Here is a 20,886-nt window from a genome sequence, read left to right as displayed (position 1 = left end):
CCCAACACCACGGGTCCCCCCCATTTCCCTAGTGAGAAGCGAGCTGTTGGGTTGGCCTGGGTTTTATCTGCTATTATCTGTCAGATACTGTGCACCTGCGAGCCTGGCTGCCCCTCTGCATGACGGGTGACTGTGGTCGCTCGGCCAATCCCAGTGGCTCCCTGCTGTCAGCCACAGCAGCAATGAGAAGTTCTCTGGCTGCCTCTGTCTCTGTCTGACAGCCGCCCTGGAGGTGAGGGTAAGAGAAGCAAAGGGAAGAGAAGGAAAAGGGGGGAGAAATACCATTAAGATGAGCCGTATTCCCACAGACCAAAGCCTGCCCACTAGCCATGTGCTGCGGCTCACCTGGCTGCCAGATAAGTGGAGATTAGAGGAGAGGAGACGGTGGAAAAGGTATTAGAGGCATAAGAAAAATTGTCTCTGAAACCCAGGGACAGCCTTGATACTTTTAGGATTTCTTGTGTCGTGTCTGACATTTGATGCTGATGAATAAAGGACACAGAGACAGACAGACAGTCCACACTGATCTTACACAAATGGGGCAATCTATGTGCTTTTATATATTTCCGATTATTTGTTCCCTGTAGTCTATTGTTCGACTTTTTCTGTGGCCACTGTATGAATTACAGTTTTGTGAGTTCCCTATCTAGTTAGCTGAGGATAACAGTCTGGTGACACTGGCAAGATCAATACAGGGCCGCAGTAGGAGGTGGAGCGGCCCTAATGAACTGAATTGACTGGTGCTGAAATATGATCAGTATTTCTCTGTTGGTCATTATGTTCCTTATGAGGAAGATCAATGTCTCCTGGGTGGATCACTGAGTATACACAGCTTGATGGCAGGGCCAGCGCTGATACCATTCTAAATACTTAATGAAGGATTTATTCACAATAAGGTTTGCCTCTGTGAGTGTGTGTGTGTGTGTGCGTCTCTCTCTCTTTCAGTCAAAGGTCTGTTTTCAGGCCCTGCGGCATTAGTAACTGATGTGCTCATATGAGGCTGTGCTGTTCATTTCATGGGCTATCACTTTTTAAATTGGTGAATGCCTTCTTCATGGTTGATTAGTAATTCATGCGGAGCTAATTAAGAGGCATAATAAGAGAAAGACTGGTGAGATGCCTCCAACCAAAATAGGAAAACGGTTTTACCCCGGACTGTAAACAGTTGTGATTGATCGTAGTAGAGTCTTGCCCACAAAAGGCATTCACGCTGTTCTGAATCCGTCATCTCGGAAGCAGAACCCATCTCTTCATTTTGCTTCGTGCTCTCCTGATCTTAGAGCATCTTTCCAGAAAGTTGCTTTAATGATCCCTCCATTCCGGCTGTCTAATGCCTGGCATCGTCATTGTATTTGGTTTGTTGTCTGTATGCTGCTGCTGCTCAGGCTGGCACTCACCCTTGCCAACCATCATCATGCACACACCTGTACCAGCATCTGTCCGTCCCGCAGATTGGCACAGGTGCTGCCTTTAGATTGGCTGTGAACGTGCCGTTAAGTTAATGTACACACCTCGTAAAGATTTTTCAGCTTAATTGCAAGACACCCCTAGTTCTGCTTTTCTCTATGTTTGTCTGTCACACAGACAGCATTTACACACACACACACTTATCAGAAGCATAAAGGGTTCCTCTATTTTATCTGTTTGCCTGTGAGTCAGTGGGACCTTTTTATGATTCCCGACGCAACACTGCTATGATGACGTGTGTACCCGCAGTCTAATTCCATCATCAGCATCATTACTGCTATTATCCCGTGTCTCCCTTTAATGCAGGCTAATGGATGACCAATAAAGATAGATGAGCCTGGCAGTGTGGAGCTAATAGGCAGGACATGATGTCTGGCTTCTGTCCTGACTTGAGTCTTTACCCAATCAACTGCCCTCAGAGATAAAAACATGGCTAAAATATGATCGAGATTTATTTCCTCACCTTTTTAATGACTGTGTCAGTGTATCTTCAGATAATTACCATGCCAATAGTCAACTCAGGATGGATTTTGTGTGCTTGAGTAACTATATTTAAAAAGAGCTGATTGGATTTCTTCAATAAATATCAGATGTGCTTTTAATTCTCACAATGGTGAGAAGCCAACACACAAAAGAATAGGCGCCCAGCTTTTAACTGATATTTTGTTTTATGGAACAATATATATACATGTATACAATAAATATATAGAAATAAAGATATATGTGTATGTATGTATGGATATAGATATAGGTATATAACATAGGGAGAGAGAGAGACACTGTAATATGAGGGTCACATAGATGCTAATCATGTGCAGTCTTTACACACCCATAAGAGTCTAATTACAACCCCTTTTCCAAAAAAAGTTGGCACGCTGTGTAAAATGTAAATAGAAATAAAATGTGATGATTTGCAAAACATTGAAACCGAGCAAGAAACAGAGAAATCCATTTTGAATTTGATGGCATCAAATTACCACTCCGCTGCATCGCCTCTCCTTTTAACAACGCTCTATAAGTGTCTGCGATCTGAGCAGACCATCTGCTGTAATCTTAAAAAGTGGAATGTTTTCCCGTTCTTTGTTTTATGTTTCATAATGCACCAAACATTTCCAATAGGTGACAAGACTGCAGGCCAGCCAGTTTAGCACCCACACTCTTTTACTACAGAGTCATGCTGTTGTAATACGTGCAGAATGGGGTTTGGCATTCTGTGTTGACATACGATGGTGTTTCACAGCCCTGTTTGAGAGCCCAATCACGGCCAACCAATATTGGTTTTCGACCTTGTCCCTTCAGAGATTTCCTCTGATTCTCGTTTTCTCTTTTAACGATATAATGTACTGTAGACCACGAATCCCTAGATTATTTGCAACTTTACGGTGAGAAACGATATTCTTTAAAGTCTGTGTAAAGGCAATTCTGAGGATTTCTTTCAAAATACATTAAATATGTTGGAAAATAGTTGCTGAAAACATGTGAAAAGACTTTGAAAGATATATTACTGAAATGTGGAGTTAGAGGTTAAAACTGTTTTTCACCAGTTTTTAGTGTAAGATTTTTTGGGCGGTCCTAAAGAGTGTGACTCGATGACACACTGAGGCCACTCTGAGAATACCCCTGCACCCCTAGCAGAGAGACAGAGATTAATTCATCTCGCTCAGAGTGTTTCAAAGTTAGTCATGTCATCTGACACGTTTCAAGTTGCTTCAAAATTGCTGCTTGACTGCTCCTGCGAGTGGGCGTGGCTTCAGGACATTCAGCCGACACGCCCGCACAACCTGGAGCTGAGAATACTGCTTATTTTTAACTTGTCGATATTTTTAATCATTCGAATTTGGCTGAGTTTTTGTTAACACTTTCTTCTTTGGTCAGAAAACATTAATTAACACTGACTTTAATTGTTGCAGTCTTTCACAGAGTGGTGAATCCCTCCCCATCTTTACCTCACAACGACTCAGCCTCTCTGGGATGCTCTTTTTATACCCAAGCATGTTACTAACCTGTTACCAGCTAACCTCATTAATTGTGAGATGTTTTGTTGGTGAAGGTTATGCAGGTGTTTTCTTTTAGCATTTCACAACTTTTACAGTCTTGTTGCAATGGTCCCAGCTTTTATGAAACACACTACCGGCATCAATTAAAAAAAAGACATATAATTTTACAAAAACACAGTGTGTCAACTTTTTTTTGGAAATGGGGTTATGGGTAAAAGAAAGTTATGATCTGTGGACAATATCGTACAATACCATATTGTGCATAACTAACTCAGCCTTACAGTTCATATAGAAAATTGTATTTGCACAAAACACTGTGTTCATTCAAGCACTGTGACCTGGTTGAAGCTGAATAAAGGAGTTTAACAGTGCAGTGGAGAAACGTACCATGAGGAAAAGGGAGTATATGGGTTACGTTTTGAGACTTTTGGTGCATGAAAATAGTTCTCACAGAGGCCAAAGTGTTAAAAAAGTAACACTTTGGCCTAAGAAAGTAAAAAGTATTGAAAGAATATGAATATGGATAGGATAATAGTTAGTTCTCTAAATTGTGATGACAATAATTAAACAGAAATAACAGAAACTGTGGTGAGTCTATGAATAAACGTATCACTTCATTGAGAGCTATTCTGGGGGAAGAAATGCAGAAATGTTACAGTGATATATCCAGAGGGATTTCCTTGGAAAATATGAACACTGCCATTTTCAGAAATGTTTGGAGAACTCAACTTTATTGTGTCTTCAATTGTGTCTAGGTATACTTTCGTCTGTGCTGCAACTTAAGGAGAAAGTTAAACTTATTTACATGCCAGACTTTTAAATGGAGTGGTGCTCCCCTTAAAACACTGGCCACTTCAAACAGACAGAAAGCTCCAGAAACTGAGCAGCCTCATGTTGACAAGCCCAGCCTTGAGGACAGGCGAGCCATTGAACAGAAGCTTTTAGATTAGCAGTAATCCTCTGTTCGACTTGTTGAGGAGCTGCTCAAATCTCTTGTCTATCACTCTCGCTCCTGTTATAGTTTGTGGAGCTCTGCCAAAGTATCAGTGCATAGATGTATATGAAATGAGCGTGGCTCAGCCTGAAAAGAAGCTTGTAATTATTCATTAGAAAATGTCGAATTTAACTTGTGTAAAAACATATAAATGTTAATTCAAATTAGTGCTTCTTCACAGAAAAGTGAAGCAAACTTCAATCAATAGCACATCTGTGCGGTGTAAACACTCAGACAAACAGACAGCTCCAGTAACGGAAATAAAATGCCTGCCATTATCTTCTGAGCATTATTGTCATCGCTTTGTTTGTTTGTTTGTTTTCAGATTCTCTTGTATACATCTGACAGATTCTGAGACCGGTCACACAGCACGGTGAACAAACATGGGGAAGCTGGCATTTGAAACAAGCCTAATCATAACTAACTAAATGCCTGAAACTATGAAACGAAATATCAGAGAGGGGGGGCAAGGCTCCATATAGTTCTGCATCAGTTACTTTTCAATTACAGCAGCCGAAGCAGAACGAAATTGTTAGTGTCATTTATCGACTGTGGTGCTCTCCATTAGAGTAACAACTGAGAGAAATCCATCCTGTTGTATAACCACCTGGCTGTCTTACAATAACAAAGAGTTCATTTCTGTCAGGTGGCCTTAAGTCTTTTTCTGTGGTGATACAAGAAACAGATGAGAGGCGTACACCAGGAAACACATGAAAGCACACAGAGACCAATGAGATCTGGCCAGGCAGGTAATCATCTTGGTTTGCTTTTCTCACTGTAGTTACCTGAAATAATGGAGTGAGATAAACTGATGAGGTAATGATGCAGGATGACTTAAATGTCCTGTCTAATCGCTTAAAGTAATGTTTAAAACATTTTTGATTAGTTAGTATTAGATTTTTTTTGTTGATATAAATTAAAATATTTTTAATAAAATAAATAAAGAAAAAAATTCCTATATTTCTGACACAAAAACATCTAAATGCTTTCTGAACACACACTCACATCAAAGTTAATGTCATGTCTATTACTTATGCCTTGATGATCCACCGTGGTGATGTGGACCAGGCATGAGTAGCCGAGCGCAGACACCATCCCCAACCAGCCAACCAACTCCCCCCCTCCCCCCTCTCTCGCTCTCTCTCTATGTGTGTATATTTTTTTTAATACTTTGTGAGGGGGAAAAAAAAAAAAAAAAAAAAAAACTGTCAACCATATCCAAAGTGCAGGACCAAAGAGAAGTAAATAATGTATGCTTTTGTTAGATTCTTTGAAGACGATATGTGCTACGCGTTGCCCGTTTCAAATGTCGAAGATTTCAGCCCTCTGCACAAAACAGATTTTGATAATCAGAAGGTGTATCTGGTTCACAGAACTGAAGAGAATGGCAGCGCAGGCCAGCCGTGCGAAGCACAGATCCTTGCCCTTGCAGGTAAGTTGCCCTCTTTTTTAAAACACGTTAGCTTCTCTCTCTCTCTTTTCTTTTTTTTTTAAAAAAACGCTGATTTTGCTCCGTGTGCCCGAGTATAACGGCGACGTGCGTTCAAACTCGGCAATGTGTCAAAGCAACAACAAAAAAAAAAAAAAAAATCCTTTTGTCCGATCTGTCAAGAAGACGCGATCAGCTGGAGCCTGACACTGAGCAGCGTCCTCGGCTGTGTGCTAGCCAGATATGCTAGTTAGATATGCTGAGATAAGTTTGGTGGTTACTCACACTTGTTTTACACCCTGTGCGTATCGTGTTGCGGGAGTTATCTGCCTTGTTTCGACAGAGTAGCGCCGCTTGTTTGGTTAGATACGTGGCATGCAGTTAGCTCAGGCACCACGGTTGTTTACAACATGTCGCTAACGCCTGTTAGCTCGTTAGCATGTTAGCGCCGTCGCGTTTTTAGTTCACCGCGGTTTGTCATGACATTATGAACACATGTGACAGCCCGTGGGTTGACATGTTATTGTTTTTATGTGTGTTTTTGTAAATGTAGTCAAGACACTCAAGCCGACAGCTTTTTTTTTTTTTTCAGGTGTCAGGGTCTGCGGTTAGCTTGTTAGCTTCGGCTTATCTGTCACAGGAGGAGATGCGGCGCTGCAGTCAGTCAGTCTCAGACAACATGCAGACACGTCTCCGTCTCTGTCATGTCTGTACCGTGACCAGCGCATCACGTTAATGTGCCACAGTTATTTGCTCGACGTTAGCTTGCACGTTTAATGTTTGCTCATTTTCTGTGCTCGATCTTTAACTAGCTACATCACTAATCCTCCCCAACACACACACACACACCCCTGAATGCGAGCTGTCTGTCTGTCTGCTGCTCGGTCAGGTTCATGTTTGAAGGTCTTGCACAGCCAGGACGATTTGTATCGCAGTCTGCTGTAAATCTTACATTTTTAAGTGCTAGTCTAAGAAGTTTGATCGAGCAGTATGGAGAGACAAAACGCCCTCCTCGGCCTGAGTTTGACAAATGGATGAACGCAGTCTTGTAGGTACTTTATGTATTATGTAAAATCCATCTAACTTTTTTATTTTATTTTATTTTTAAGAAACTTTGAGATTCTTCCTGCTTTTATCTCTGCACTTTACAGATACAGTAGAAGAATTTGAAGACAGTATAATGCAAAAGAAGATGAAAATTCCCAAGATGTCCATCAAGAATTCAGGAAACTCTATTGAGAACAATTTTGGAGAGGAGAGAATGCCGCTCAGGCATAAAAAGGTAGGCTTTGCACACGTTAGACAGTATTTATGTTATTACATTTGAACTGGAAACACACTGGGTAGTGTGCCTATAATAAGTATAGTGACGCCAGTATCATGTCATGCAATCACACTAATGCCCCTTGATCAAATGATACTCGTCTTGTGTCGGTGCCATTAAGATAACATTTTATGATTCTCTAATAACTAATAATAAAATCAGCCATGTTTGCACCTGCGGGTGCAAAGTTTAAGTTCAATTATTTATTAACACTAATACTTCTAATATTCTGATAGTCATGTGCTAAGTGAGGCCTCTAAATAATGTTACACAAGTTTATTTCAACACTGTGTGTTGAAATAAAGTGTGGGCGCATGTGTTATGCTGATGCATACACAGCATCGGTCTTATGTTTAAACATATCTATTGATGCCACTATGTCACATATATTCATAAACTTGGCTGACACCCAAAATCCCCCCTCACACTATTTTTACCATATGCTGGATTAACACAAATTCAGCACTCTGGACAGCTGCCCTTTCACAGACAAATCCTCTGAGCGGCTCATCAAAGAACTCGGTGACTCCTCTCCTCCCAGTTCCTATTGAGATCCACACAGTCAAAACAAACTGTTTGCAGTCTGTCCGTCATGTCATTTTTTTTTAGATTGATGTGTGTAGTCCTATTGAGATCAAGTCAAAACAAACTGTTTGCGGTCTGCCTTTCATGTAATCTTTTGAGTGATGTGTGAGTTTTTATCAGTTCTGCTTTTTAAGTGTTGAACAGAAATGTGTCTAGTGACCAGTGCACTTTGTTACTAATGCAGCATTTGTGAAATTATGTAAAATATGTTATCAAGCCTGCCTCCAAACACATGGTTTATTTATATCGTGCTCATTTTACAATTTTAAAATTCATTTCATTAGTTCCCTAAGTTTACAGTTCTTATTTCCATCAGGCCCTGTCTCAGGACCATGGACGCCCCCTTTCCAACTCCTCCAAGAGCCTGGCAGCAGTAGTGGCTCGCCTGGAGAGAAATGCAGCCAGCTCCTGCATGGAAGGCGAAGAAGACCTGGATGAGGACAGGCTAGCCGAGGAGGGAGAGGATGCAGACGACGAAGATGAAGATATGGAGGCAGAGCATCAGCAACATCATCACCAGCAGCAACAACAGCATTTGGAGGTGGACACAGATTGTGTGTCTGGGGTAGCTGCAGCCGTGGTTCCTAGAGTCCTGTACGAGGAGCTGGTTCATAGCTATAGGCAACAGGAGGAGGAGATGAGGAGGCTGCAACAGGAGCTGGAGAGGACCCGCAGGCAGCTGGTGCAGCAGGCCAAGAAGCTGAAGGAATATGGCAGCTTGCTGACAGAAGTCAAAGAACTGAGGGACTTCAACAGAAGGCTGCAAGACGTGCTTCTCATGAGATTGGGCAGCGGTGAGGCATCAGGAGCAAGCACACAACACACAGCTGCTCGTGACAGACATTTATTAGTAATCTTTAAGCCATTGTCTACAAAAGTCTGATCAGTTTGTGTTGAATGAATATCCAAGTAGATGGTAAACTGTAATTCAGAGCCACAGCAGTACTATTCTGAGAAAGTCTTAGACAGTAACATCTATACAGCCATAAAGGAGGCAAGTGTGTGGCCACATTATGATCCTAGTGTTTATGTATGTCTACACAAAAAGCATTAATTCTACCCCCTCTGTCCTGAAAATGACTGATGAAAAGTACACTGTTAAATGCCAAACATAATGATTTTGCAGTTAAACCTGGAAAAACAAATGGAATATTAATACACTGTGAAAAATGCATTTTTAGTGTGTACGTGTGCCATTTAAATTCAGTGTCTTTCTACTGAAGTTAAGATGCACATGAAGTTATAAATAGAACAACGGTAGATGAATTTTGAGTTTGGGTGTGAAGAAGGTTGTGCGTTCACGTCTGTCAAAGAACTGATGCAACAGACAGAAACCCACCTGCTCACTCACTGTAAGTTGCTCTAAATAGAAGATGCATCAGCATTTCTAAAAGTAGAAAAATTTGTTCACTCATCTGGAGTTTGATTACTATATACTATATAACTCCACATAGTGTGTAAAGTAGATCAATTTTGCTAATGCATTGCAGTAATCTGAATTTATGCCAGGTTTACAGTATATTGTATTTCAGATACACTATCCCAACAGTCCCACAACAGCAATGCTTCCCTGCCCAGTCCAAGAAAATGTAATGACAAATCTCCTACCTTGGACAGGGCAGTATAAGCTGCAGGTGGGGAAATTAACAGATAGGTGCAATAGTTAATAGACACACTTGTAACAATGAGATTACACGTAATCCAGCAATAGGATTTTAATAGGTCAGGTAAAGCAAAGTTTATTTTAAAAAAACAAAACAAAAAAAACACTGCAGTCATGGGATTAAAAGTGTCACTGCAGTGTACAGACTCATGCTTTGCCAGATGTTGTTGTTGACCTCAGGCCCCCTGCAGATCTGGACAGAGGTCTCAGGCTACTGGCGAGAGCATCTAATGGACAGGCTAAAGATTAGAGCACCCTGAGGTGCTGTCGGTCAGGGGATGGAGTGAATTGACCGATATTAAAACTCATCAGCTACATTGGAGCTTAGTGTGGCCAGCCACCAAGCCAGCTTAGGTACTGTGCTAAAATAACCGCCTGTCTCGGGGCATAGGGAAGCCGAGGACCAAGGTGGGAAGCAAGCAGACTGGAAAACTCATGGCTAGTACTCAGTGCTGTGGGGAGCAGAGTGAAATTGGCTGATTAGAAATAACGCACAATCTGTTTTAGTATCATCCTCTATGGCTCTATTAAGTTGACCAGTTGTTGATGACCTTTGACCCTTACCTCAACTTGAAATGCTGACAGAGATTTGTAGCTTGTGTTTCCATAATGATAAATGTCTCCTTCATATCTCCAGAGCCTATGCATGACAATGGCACTCAGACAATCAAGGCTGAAGTTGTTGAACCCATTGTTGAGGCCCAGGAGACATGCAGAGAAGAAGCCAACACCAGTTCCAGCTACTCACCCTCACCCAGAACAGTATACACCTGCAACGATGGGAAGGTGAGTCTCACAGGACTAAGGGACGCTCTTTATTCAGCTAGCTTCTCCTGATTTCCTCTGGCTGGCTTAAAACTGCTGTATTTTGTCTCATCTAACCTATTCACATTCCTTTTTATCATCTATGAACCTTTCGTGTGGTCCTTGTGATGTCCCCTGTCTGTTTCCATCTCCTTCAACCTTTTGAATTTTTGACATTTATTCTTAAAGACAAAGTCATTCATCCAACTTTAAACTTTAACCCCCTCCCCCCAGCGCTGAAATTTAAAATACATCCTGGCCAAAAGATGCCACTATTCAACTACTGATTGACAAGCTTGTAATAGTCCAACAAACAAATTACTGAGATGTTTTCTGATGCTGTTAAAAGCTTGTAATGTTAAGTCAGTCAGCTGTAAAACAAGCCAATATTCTCAATAATTATCACTTAACAAAGACTTTAAAAGCTTATTTTTCCATTATAGGTCCACCTCTTCAGTTATATATTTTAGTGTAATTTACATCATCAAATGTTTCATTACAGGAAGAGACTTTCAACAATAACCCCTCTCACCTTTTAAGAGCCCTGAATCCTTCAGTTTCCTCTCCTGTATCTCAGGCTCTCTGCCTGGGGGTGACTGTGGGAAGTAGTAGTTTTTTGTTTTTTTAAGGAAATTCTGCATTTCCTCTCAACACCCATAAACCTGGGAACATGCCGTCATAGTTCATCAGTCCTTTCCCCCTCGCTGCCCTACCCTAGCAGGTAAACAAGGTTGAGAAGATTATTATTGTTCCTGCAAGCCCAGCCAGCATCATCAGTGTTTATTAGCCTGTTAGGGTTCCTTACTTCCCCCACCGCTGTAACTCAACCAGCGTCCTGTCTCTGATGACAGGGGGGGAATTGGTACTACAAGCTCTGGGGCCTGCAGCTACTTCAAGCGTGAAGAACACTTGCAAATTAGAACTCTCCTACATCAGGGACCCCATATTAATTATTTGCACGAGAGGAATTTAAAGTGACTGACAGGTTAGCCCTGGTGAGAGAGTGAGAAGAGGGGAAGAGGTTGAAAAAAGGGAGGAGACATGGAGAGAGGGTGAGAGAGATAAACGAGAGAAACTGGGAGGGAGGATGAAAACAATCTTGTCTAACTTGAGGGCAGTAAAAAGCTTGTCTGCTGGCCGGGGGCCTAAAGCACATTAGCTGCACAGGGAAAAGCCTTTTGGATGCTAGCCTACAGACTTTACAGTGATAAGAGAGGAGAGAAGGGAAAGAGTCACAAATGCCCCCTGCTGCATTAGCTCACCTAGAAGACCAGGGCAGTCGGGCTGGGCTGGCAATCGGCTTGGAGTGTTTGGTGCAGGCTTATGCAACGTTCAGTGGCAGTGTGTAAAGAGCTACAGGCTAGGTTCATAGTGGAGGTAATCCAGGCTACAAGCAGCCAGTGGCCTGAGCTTATTTATGTATCCTTGTTGGTGAAAGTGGTGCTTCTTGGGATTTGCAAAGGTCTAAGCGGAAGCTGTTTAAGATGTGTCCTGCCATGACAAGCTATGACCTGCCTCATCCATTTAGATTTAGAGGGTTTTACACCTGCATGGAGTATTGCAGATTTGGTGAGACTGGATTAGGATCCCACAGCACCTAACACAAATTTCCCAGGCGAGTGGGTGGTCAGCAGAGTCATCATGGGATAAAATGTAAACATATAAACGTTGTTTTCCAGTGGAGTCATACGCTTCCGACTATCTCCCTGTTATCTCGTTGCTTCTATTTTGTTTTCTCAGATTGCTTTTGTTTATGGTTACATAGATTTGGTTAAAACATAAACAAGATTTTTGAAATTGCCATCGGTACTCCTAATCTGTCTCTAAAGTGTGAAGCTCCAACCTCTGACGTATCTGTTGAAACAACATGAACCATCAAGGAAAAAAGATCCATGTATCTGTCCACTTTTATTTCTCAGCGTCTTAATTTCTTTTTTAAGACATTTGTCACAGCAAATGTGGCTTATGAAACAGTTGGGTAACAGTAACAGTCCTGCATGAATCGAAGTGCAGAGTAGATGAGACTGTCCCATGCAGAGCATTGTGTGCTTAAACTGAACTGATCATATCCACACTGCATGACACTTTTCACTTTCTCCGGCACTGTGCTGATGACGCATACTTTCATCTACAGCAGCCTTGCAGATGCATATTTTAAAATGTGGCATTCACGGTTCTCTGGTTTACACTTGTCTTCTCCGCAGGTGCACCTCGGTGGAGGCATCTGGGTGGAGGAGGAGAAGTGGCACCAGCTGCAGAGGACCCAGGGAGACTCCAAGTTCACAAAGAACTTGGCTGTAATGATCTGGGGTACAGAAACCCTCAAGAACCGCAGTGTCACTGGAGTAGCCACCAAAAAGAAGAAAGATGCCCTGCCCAAACCTCCACTGTCACCCAGCAAACTGAAAATTGTCAGAGGTGAGATAAAATCCATGTTTAAACCTATAGATTCAGGTCCATGAATGAGATGAAACCATATTCTGTTGGGTCTTTTGTAAGCCAAGACAATTTGGAAAACATCAGGTACAGAATTGTTTTTTTCTTTTTAATCAGTGAATTAAATCTTTAGACGCCAGACAAAGATAAGATCGACAACTTTTTTAATTTGATGTTGTCTGACTGCTGCCACTCGCTCCTTCCCCAGAGTGTCTCTACGACAGAGTGTCTCAAGAGACAGCCGACAGCGCAGAGATTACGCAGAGATTGTCCAAAGTGAACAAATACATTTGTGAAAAGATAATGGACATCAACAAGTCCATCAAGAATGAGGAGCGGCGAGAGTCCAAGCTGCTCATCAGACAGACAGTCAAGATGGAGAACTTCACCTATGATGGCATGTAGTGATCATGTTGTCACGCCAGCGCCTTCTGACCCCCCTCCCCCTTCCCCCTGTGGTGTGCAGGATATTGAGGGGACTTTCTATGGGTGGTTGGGGGATGTTTGTCACAGTTTCAGGAGCAGTTGTTTCTCTTTGACACATTGGATTGGTTATTATGTGAAACCTTAAAAAAAAATAGACCCCTTCCCATCTCCCTATAGAGCAACCACCACCTTCCTCAGTGCCCAGTCTCCTCATTGGCTGACAGACAGCTTTACCCACCAGTCAAAAGTTGAACACGTGAATTAGTTTGATGCGAGCTGGTATGAGTGTTTTTATAAGCTTTACAGTGGAATTGGTACAGAGAAATGGTTTATTGACTTGTGTGCATTTGTGTCAAAGGGAGTGGTTTGATGTGTTTGTTAAATTGATTTATTGTTCTGTGTCAGAACATAATTTTGAGTCCTTAAACTTTTAAAAAGTAAGAGGTTATTTCCCTAGATAAAGTCTGCTGATGCTAGATCGCATTAGATGTTAGTCGTGTGAACTGTTGGCTATTTTAGTGACTAACCAGTAACTGCTGAGTGTTTGCTGTTGGTACTTATTGCATAGAATGGGACATCAGGGTCTCAGATGCACAAGTCTTAATTGGTAACAGCCATATTATATTGCATTTTGCAACAGAGATTCTGTTGCTCCAAGAGATTAATTCTCCCCCTTAACTGTAGGCCAATCATAAAACATCACTTTATTAATTAAGAGAGCTTACAGAGGTTAAATGTGAAATATGACTCTGCTGTAGAGTCTGCAGAGTGCTATTTTTGTTTTGTTTTTTTATGTTGACCTTTTAGTTCTGAGCAATTGCCATCAGTGGGAGAGCACAAGGAAAGGGTTAGATGGGATATCCCTGTGTTACTCTTAATCAAACGTCACTTTCAGACAATTTGACTGTTTAATGAGTTCTAGTGGTACAGGCATGTTGATGCCTAGAAAGGCCTTAAATGGATTTGGCAATCACCAGGGGCTGGTATACCCCCGGGTTTTCTAGTAGGCTGTGATTGTACATGTATAGTAAGCTGAAGTGATGAAACTTCACCTGCACTTTGCTATAAGAATGTAAGAGGGGGTAATAGGTACTATTTTATGTGTGATTCACACCGTTAAGGTGAGCTGGGCCGGGCTACTTGCTACCCCCCCCATCCTGGATTTTAAAGATGCTGTGCTGCACAGGACAATGTGGAAGGTGAAACAAAATCAGGGCACAACTCTGCACGGTTCAGGTCATCTTCTTGTGCAAGCAGTGTTAACTGTGGGTAAAGCTGTCTGAAACACTATTGTACTGTCAAAGTTGTCTGGGCCTGCTGAACCCCATAATAACCCCCTCTTTTGTAAGCCACGCTACTGGGGAACAAAGTAAGGTTGCTCCGGTGACAATTTCCTCTGAGCTATGCCATCAGAACTTTGAAAATGTTCTCTCAATGTTCTGTTTTTTTTTTTTTGGTTTGTTTGTTTGTTTTTTTTCCTCTAGTTGTTTTGTTGTTTTGATCCAAAATGGTTTGTGTGGCTGTCTGCAGGCTGGAACTAAATGCTGCAGATTGAAATCTCAACTGTGACCTAGCTGTGGATAACTGTGAATCTGCTGCAGAGCTGCCCATCAAGCCTTTCTCCTCTTCACACTCTAGATTCTTGTTTGTTGGTTGGTTTATTTCTCTCTATCACATTTTCTTTGTCATTTCAAAAGTTCAGATCAGCCTTTTGTTAAGCTATGTTATGTTTTGGAGACATTTTAGTGTACATATAAAAAGCATCTTTTTATTTTTTATTTTTTTTTCCCACCAAACATGGATATTTCATTTTCTAGTCATGTTACATGTTATAGTTTTAAAAGTTCTGATCAAGTTTTGGGTTTCTCGAATTGATGTTGTAATTCCACATTACCTGACAATTTCTTGTGTTTCTTTTTACACTTTTGTTTGTTTGTTTTTGTTTTTTTCATATGAATTGTTGGCTTTAAGCTTGATGTTGTATCCATATGTAGATTGGTGGACTCTACAGACAAATGGAAAAATTATCTCCCTTTCTTAGCCAAAGTGATCTCTGTGGAAGAGAAGCAAGGCTTCCCTTAGCGTCAGATTTTGACAGAGCCCATTATACATCATACTACAACCAGATACTTAACTAACCTCACTTAGAATCTACCTTCTAAAGATCTGCCACAGTAAGATGAGAATTTGTATCGATAAACCGTTGTACTCTAGCAATTAAGATGCAGTAGTTAGACCGACACAAATCATTGACATTGAACGCACTTTAAACTTCGGGGCAATTTCTTCAATCTTACAGAAATATATTTCTGGTATTCGTCCTTTTTTTTTTTTTTTTTTAAATGTCTTTATAGATTAAGGCCTAACAATCATTGTGTTATCATGAAGCACCTTAGAGCATTTTGGTTTATTGTTTTTATGGCAAGAATGAGTTATGGGATATGATTTTGTTTTGTCAGTCAGATATGCCCCTGATATGCCAATGCTTCAAAACAAGCTTGATAGATTTATTACTTCTAACTCCTAGTTGGAGGTAGCGCTATTACTACTTTCTAATATTTAAATATTTGAAGGTGTTTGGAAAAACAGGTTTTCACAAGTTAAACTGTGTCGAAACTGGTTTCTATAACTCCATCATAGCCTCCTGAACAATAACTTACTTTGTAAATTTACAAGCAAAAGTCAAAGACTCTTCTTGGCTTTCAAGCCCAAAACATGTTTCACCAATTTAAAGATATTTACCTATAAAATGTGCAAGCTGACTGGAATATGTGCTTTAACTTAATGTGTGAAGATGCTGGTTGTGTATAGATATGACTTATATAGAGATAATTATGTATTTTTTACAAATGAGTGGTAAGCCAAAGTATCGAAGGCTGAGATCAAGCTAAAGAAGGGGGATGCTGCCTGAGGAATCAGCTGGGTTTGCACAAAAAAATGGCCCATGCCAAGGTAATACAGCTTCGTGAATCTTAAGCCACCAAAATGGTGACATTGGTTTTCTTTTTTCTTTTTTTTTTGTTCCTAAAAAAGATCCCTTTTCAGTGTCCTTTAGGTTTTTGTTTTTCCTGTACAAAGCAACATGTATTTGAAAATACATGTCATTTAAAAGAAAGAAGATTTCTGCTGTGCAAAGCAACCATGCTGAAACTCTGACACATCGTCTTGTATCGTGTTTGTGTTTGTTTCTTTGTTGTTTGATGCCAAAAGGGGGGTGCGGTTAAAATAATGCTTTAAGATGGAGCATTAATAGAGCTATTACATCATCTGAAAAACTTTTCAAAGGCTGATGTTTTCAAAGGCTGGTTTCCTGGAGCACCATTAAGCCTAATCCTTTAACTAAAACCATCTTTAGTGGATGAAAGCTGTATGGATGTACTGTATGTTTTTAGCCCAGATTTGGTTTAATCTGGGATGGCAAGGCCAATCTTTATCAAACGTACCAAGTCACTTGCAGAGGAGCAGTTGAGGTTTTAACTGCATATTAGTAATATACACCAATCTATAACCTGAAAGAGCCATTAATGACTCAGTAACACAACACCAGACCTTCCAGGACTCTCACTTTCACACTCAAGTAGCGATAGGGAGGAAATATAACCTCGCTGGCTTTGTGATCCTCTTCCTGTGCCACCTCTAGTTCCTTACTCTCCTGACATTTACATGGACTGGATTTAAAAATGCAAATGTATCAAGATAATGGCAAATTTTGTCCTCCTCGCATGGTGTTTTGGCTTATATTGTGAATACCTGTCAAAGCTTCAGATGTGAGGGTGGCTTTATGTTGCTTTTTGACAGTTTGATTGAGAAAAATAGATCAGTTCTGGATTCACTGAGTGGAACAAGATAACTGGCTCCATCCAGCAATTTTCACAACTAAGTGTACACAAAACACATTACTGTTGTACAATGTCAAACTTACTTAAAAAAACAAAACAAGAGGAACACATTGTTAGGCCTATATTTTTCTTAAAGTAACAGTAACTTTGTATACAATCCACAAACCGGTTCTACTTCATCTAACTTCACCGTCCTACCTCATTGTTACTCTGGTGTTTGTTTGTCAGTGACTGTAAACTATGTGTGTATATTAAAAAAAAAAAAAAAAACTATAGGAAAGGTATACCTGGTTACTCTCAACATGTACAGCATATAAAACTTGTAAAACACCTCAGTACACAATATCATTCTTAGGAGAAATCAGTTTTAATACCTGCTTAAAGATGCTGCTCATAAGGGGTGTCTGCGTGAGGGGTCGTCTCTGAATATATATCTCGCTCTTTGCTATGTTGTGCAGTTGATCAGTGGTTGTGTTCTGTCTCTGTATTGCATTCTGAGATTTTTACTGGTTGACGGTGCTACCAGCAAACAGTTCAAAAACTGATCTGTCTATCGGACCTCAAATGGTGCTGTTTTTCTATGTTTTTATCCTCATACAGCTATGTTTTATTCAGGTGTGTCAACCACCACTATCCCCTCAGCTAATCAAATTGTAAGCCAAAATATTTCGCAAAATGATAACACTGCTATTACTGTATCAACTTGTATGCTATCCATCCAAATATTGTAGATAGTGATTATATCCTCAGCTGTGAGTTTCAGAAGTACCTCAGAACTTGCTGATTTTCAATAGATGCATCTGCTTCTAGCACCTGTTGTCTACCAATATGACATTGTTGCAGTGTATTTTCAGAAATATGCATTTTTACTGGTTAGATCAGGTTTCACTATAAATACTACATGATTATCAAATCTCACTCAGATGACCGATAAATTTCAAGGATACCACTGTTCACTGGTTGCATGCCAGAAAGGAAATCTCAGTCGGACTGGGCAGTGTATGTTACGGTAGAAGAGGTCCTCAGCAAAACCATGTTCTGTAGTTTGTTTTACAGAAGCGGGATTCCATTGGTAGTTGTATTTATCATGGGAAATATCAATTTGAAGTGACTTTGGAAATTCACAAGCTAGAGCCCCATCTATTATAATATTGTGATTGCAGAGTCTTCATGGTACATTCGTGAAAAAGACTGTTTTGGGGAGCTTCAGCCTGTCTGTTTTGGAATGACTTTTTATTAGTCTCCGTGTTTATCTGTGATTCCTCTGTTGTATCTCTTTGCCCCTTACTGTTTACTGTTTAATTTAAATAAATTCAAATGTAATTTACAGTGTTAAAAATATGAATTTAGTGTAGCAATTTGTTCATGATTGACTTACTGTGAGCTTAAGTCGTGTGCACAGCAGTATTCAGTGTGTGAACTTGGCTGAATTATACAAAAAGTGCATTATATTTTCTTTGACCCTGTGCAGTGACACCAATGGAATCTTTTCTGCGCCAAAGTGTTTTAAGTATGTTGAGTTTTCTGGGAGTGGTTTGCTCTACTTGTCAGTATGTATATATTTGTTTTTGTTTTTGTTTTACTCTGACCATGTCTGTGAACATGAAATGTGCTGGGGAACTCCTCTCTACTGTGAGCAGTGTGTGTTCAAATACACAGCAGTCGGTTTCATGGAAGCACTTAAGCCATTCGTTGGACTGTTTCATAATGGTTCAATTTTAAGCTTTGCTCTGGTCCAGGGAATTGACCCAGAGTTTTGTGTGTAATTGAATTCCTATGCAGGTGTGGAGTTGTAATTACCTGGTACCACATCACTGTTGGGTGGAGGGCCAACCAGGGAAAGATAACTGGAGAGCGTTCAAATCTTTGAATGTGTCTGCGTAGCCTTGAGATTGAGTCAAAGGGGACAATGGCGACATGACAAATCCGTACAGAACTATTGCTACATTTTCATGGAGTTGAATTAAACTGAATTATACAGGGCTGCTTGGGTGTATACCTGTCAGTAATAGTTGTAACTGCATTGCAATGATCATTAGAGGAAAGACAGGGTTATTACTGTATGGAGTATTGGTATGATAATGTGAAAAGAATTTCAAGACTATTGCAGTAAATACTCCCTCTACTCCCTACTTCAGCCTCCCAGAGGCTACCCTACATTTACAAAAGATGTTATAAGTATATGCGATAGAGAGTGTACATGTCTCTGCTAAACCGGCCACACCTCTGCTATGCGAGCAACTCTTTGACGCTTAGCATCCTGTTCTGTGTTTTCTCTTGCTGCATTCAGGAACACCTGTTTAATGTATAGACAAACAGAAATAAATCCAGACTTTTATTCTATCAGCACAAACCTCTTGTTGTCTTTTCTTTCTTTTGTCTCTCTTGCCTTAAGATTCATGTCTTAAACTGAAAGCTAATATAAAAATATATAATCTAAAAAAATATATATAATGTTTTCTACACATTGCAGATGAGGGCTCTGCCTCCATCATACCATTGTGTTGTCGCTGTGTCAAAGATTTAGCGAAGTTGAACTTTGTCGAACCAATGGATAGAATCACAACTGAATCGCACAAAGGAGGCTATGTTATGCCTCTGTGTTGGCGACAGCCATGGCCCGATGCATGATGTTTTTGGAGTTTTTCTTGCAAATCTTAAAATTTGGCAGAAATGTCCTCTTCAAATCGAGGTTCAACTGATTAAAATTTGGTGGTCACCTCTTCAAATCGAGGTTCAACTGATTAAAATTTGGTGGTCAAAGGTTAAGGGCCCCTGGACCTCCCAAGTTTTTGGCCATAACTCAAGAAGTATTTATATGCCAATTATGACAAAGATTTAACAAAAATGAAGTGAAGATGAAGTGATGTTTTATATCTAAATGGTCAAAGGTCAACTTCACTGTGACACCATAATGTCCTGCAACAACAACACCATAACTCAGAAACAGAAGGGCATATTGTGCTCATATTTTTCATTTGGTCAAATACTGACGCTAAGCTTTGTGTGCCCACCTTGAAACTTTGGTGAATCTTCTGTGCTGCTGTGTTTGTGATGCATCCAGCATCTATATTTGAAGCATTGTAGTCCACCACAAGTGTGACTGATGTTGCACCATGTTAAAAAAAACTCACTTATCAGTCCCCCCTGTCTTCCCATTCACTTTCTTGCTGAGAGCTCGATGGGAAGGTAAATATGAAGTCACACCCAGCAGCAGGTAAGCTTAGCTTGAGTGAGTAGTAACTTCAATTTCGCGAACAGTAGTTTCACCTCAATCTGTACGTTTTAAAACCATCAAATCAGGGTTCAATCTGGTCAATAGCTTGAAGCGCAAGCCTACCTCAAGCCATTAAAGTGCTATTTTTTACACTGGAATACCACTTAACTAAAGTCAAAGGAGTTTTTTATTTTAAAATCGATGGCCATGTGTGCTGAATGGATTTCAGAACACCGTAGTGACCCCGCGACTAATGCAAATTTCTCGGCGCACAGTGACTGGGTAAACTTTTAATTTAAATGCAAAGATTAAAATTAGAGTTTGAGTTTGCCATATGTACTTACAATTTACTTTTAAAACATGTCACCCAGGCGTGTGACACCATGAAGACAGGCAGGAAGATGAATTCTGGTGTTCTTTCTCTGACGACTCATTCCTCTATACACAGATCAGTGAAGCTGTGAAAGCGATTAGCGTCTTTTCACACACCGACTCGAGCTTTCCTTCCTCACAGGCTCTGTTGTCAACTTTTGTCACCATAAAGATGAGTCCCTTTCTCCTCCATGTCCCCAGATGCCTTGAGTGTAGATTTGTGTTTCAACTTTGGTGTATTTTGCAGTTTATGTGCGTGCATCTGCAGTGAAGGTGAGGGATTACGAGATAACAGAAAGGCAGAGACCTACAGTTCACTGTACTGTATTCGTT

At 40.6% G+C, this 20,886-nt stretch overlaps 2 protein-coding genes across 4 annotated transcripts in view; both read left to right on the top strand.

Moving 5' to 3' along the window:
* Positions 1 to 20,886, top strand: part of agbl4 (AGBL carboxypeptidase 4) — a 249,305-nt gene that overhangs the window by 176,312 nt on the left and 52,107 nt on the right. The window lies entirely within an intron of this gene.
* bend5 (BEN domain containing 5) lies at positions 5,425 to 19,317 on the top strand. Of its 3 annotated transcripts, XM_019262740.2 has the most exons (7): positions 5,427 to 5,708; positions 5,832 to 5,890; positions 7,039 to 7,169; positions 8,113 to 8,590; positions 10,097 to 10,245; positions 12,468 to 12,681; positions 12,908 to 19,317. In XM_019262740.2, the coding sequence occupies exons 3-7, from the start codon at positions 7,068 to 7,070 to the stop codon at positions 13,102 to 13,104; spliced, it is 1,140 nt and encodes a 379-aa protein (XP_019118285.1). In that variant the 5' UTR covers positions 5,427 to 5,708; positions 5,832 to 5,890; positions 7,039 to 7,067; the 3' UTR covers positions 13,105 to 19,317. The 3 variants fall into 3 exon arrangements, with proteins under 3 accessions (XP_019118276.1, XP_019118285.1, XP_010743572.1); XM_019262731.2 differs by having other exon boundaries at positions 5,425 to 5,890; XM_010745270.3 differs by lacking the exons at positions 5,427 to 5,708; positions 5,832 to 5,890 and adding an exon at positions 5,911 to 6,935.

This window comes from Larimichthys crocea, chromosome XVII (genome assembly GCF_000972845.2).
Source record: "Larimichthys crocea isolate SSNF chromosome XVII, L_crocea_2.0, whole genome shotgun sequence".
NCBI classification, from domain to species: Eukaryota; Metazoa; Chordata; class Actinopteri; family Sciaenidae; genus Larimichthys; species Larimichthys crocea.
This window is presented reverse-complemented; position numbering and strand designations above follow the sequence as displayed.

Excerpts from the sequence above, each read along its gene's own strand:
- bend5 (XM_019262731.2), top strand. The coding sequence starts at position 5,707 with ATGTATGCTTTTGTTAGATTCTTTGAAGACGATATGTGCTACGCGTTG. Across the intron at positions 7,170-8,112 it reads TGCCGCTCAGGCATAAAAAG|GCCCTGTCTCAGGACCATGG; the intron begins GTAGGCTTTGCA and ends TATTTCCATCAG. Across the intron at positions 10,246-12,467 it reads ACACCTGCAACGATGGGAAG|GTGCACCTCGGTGGAGGCAT; the intron begins GTGAGTCTCACA and ends TCTTCTCCGCAG.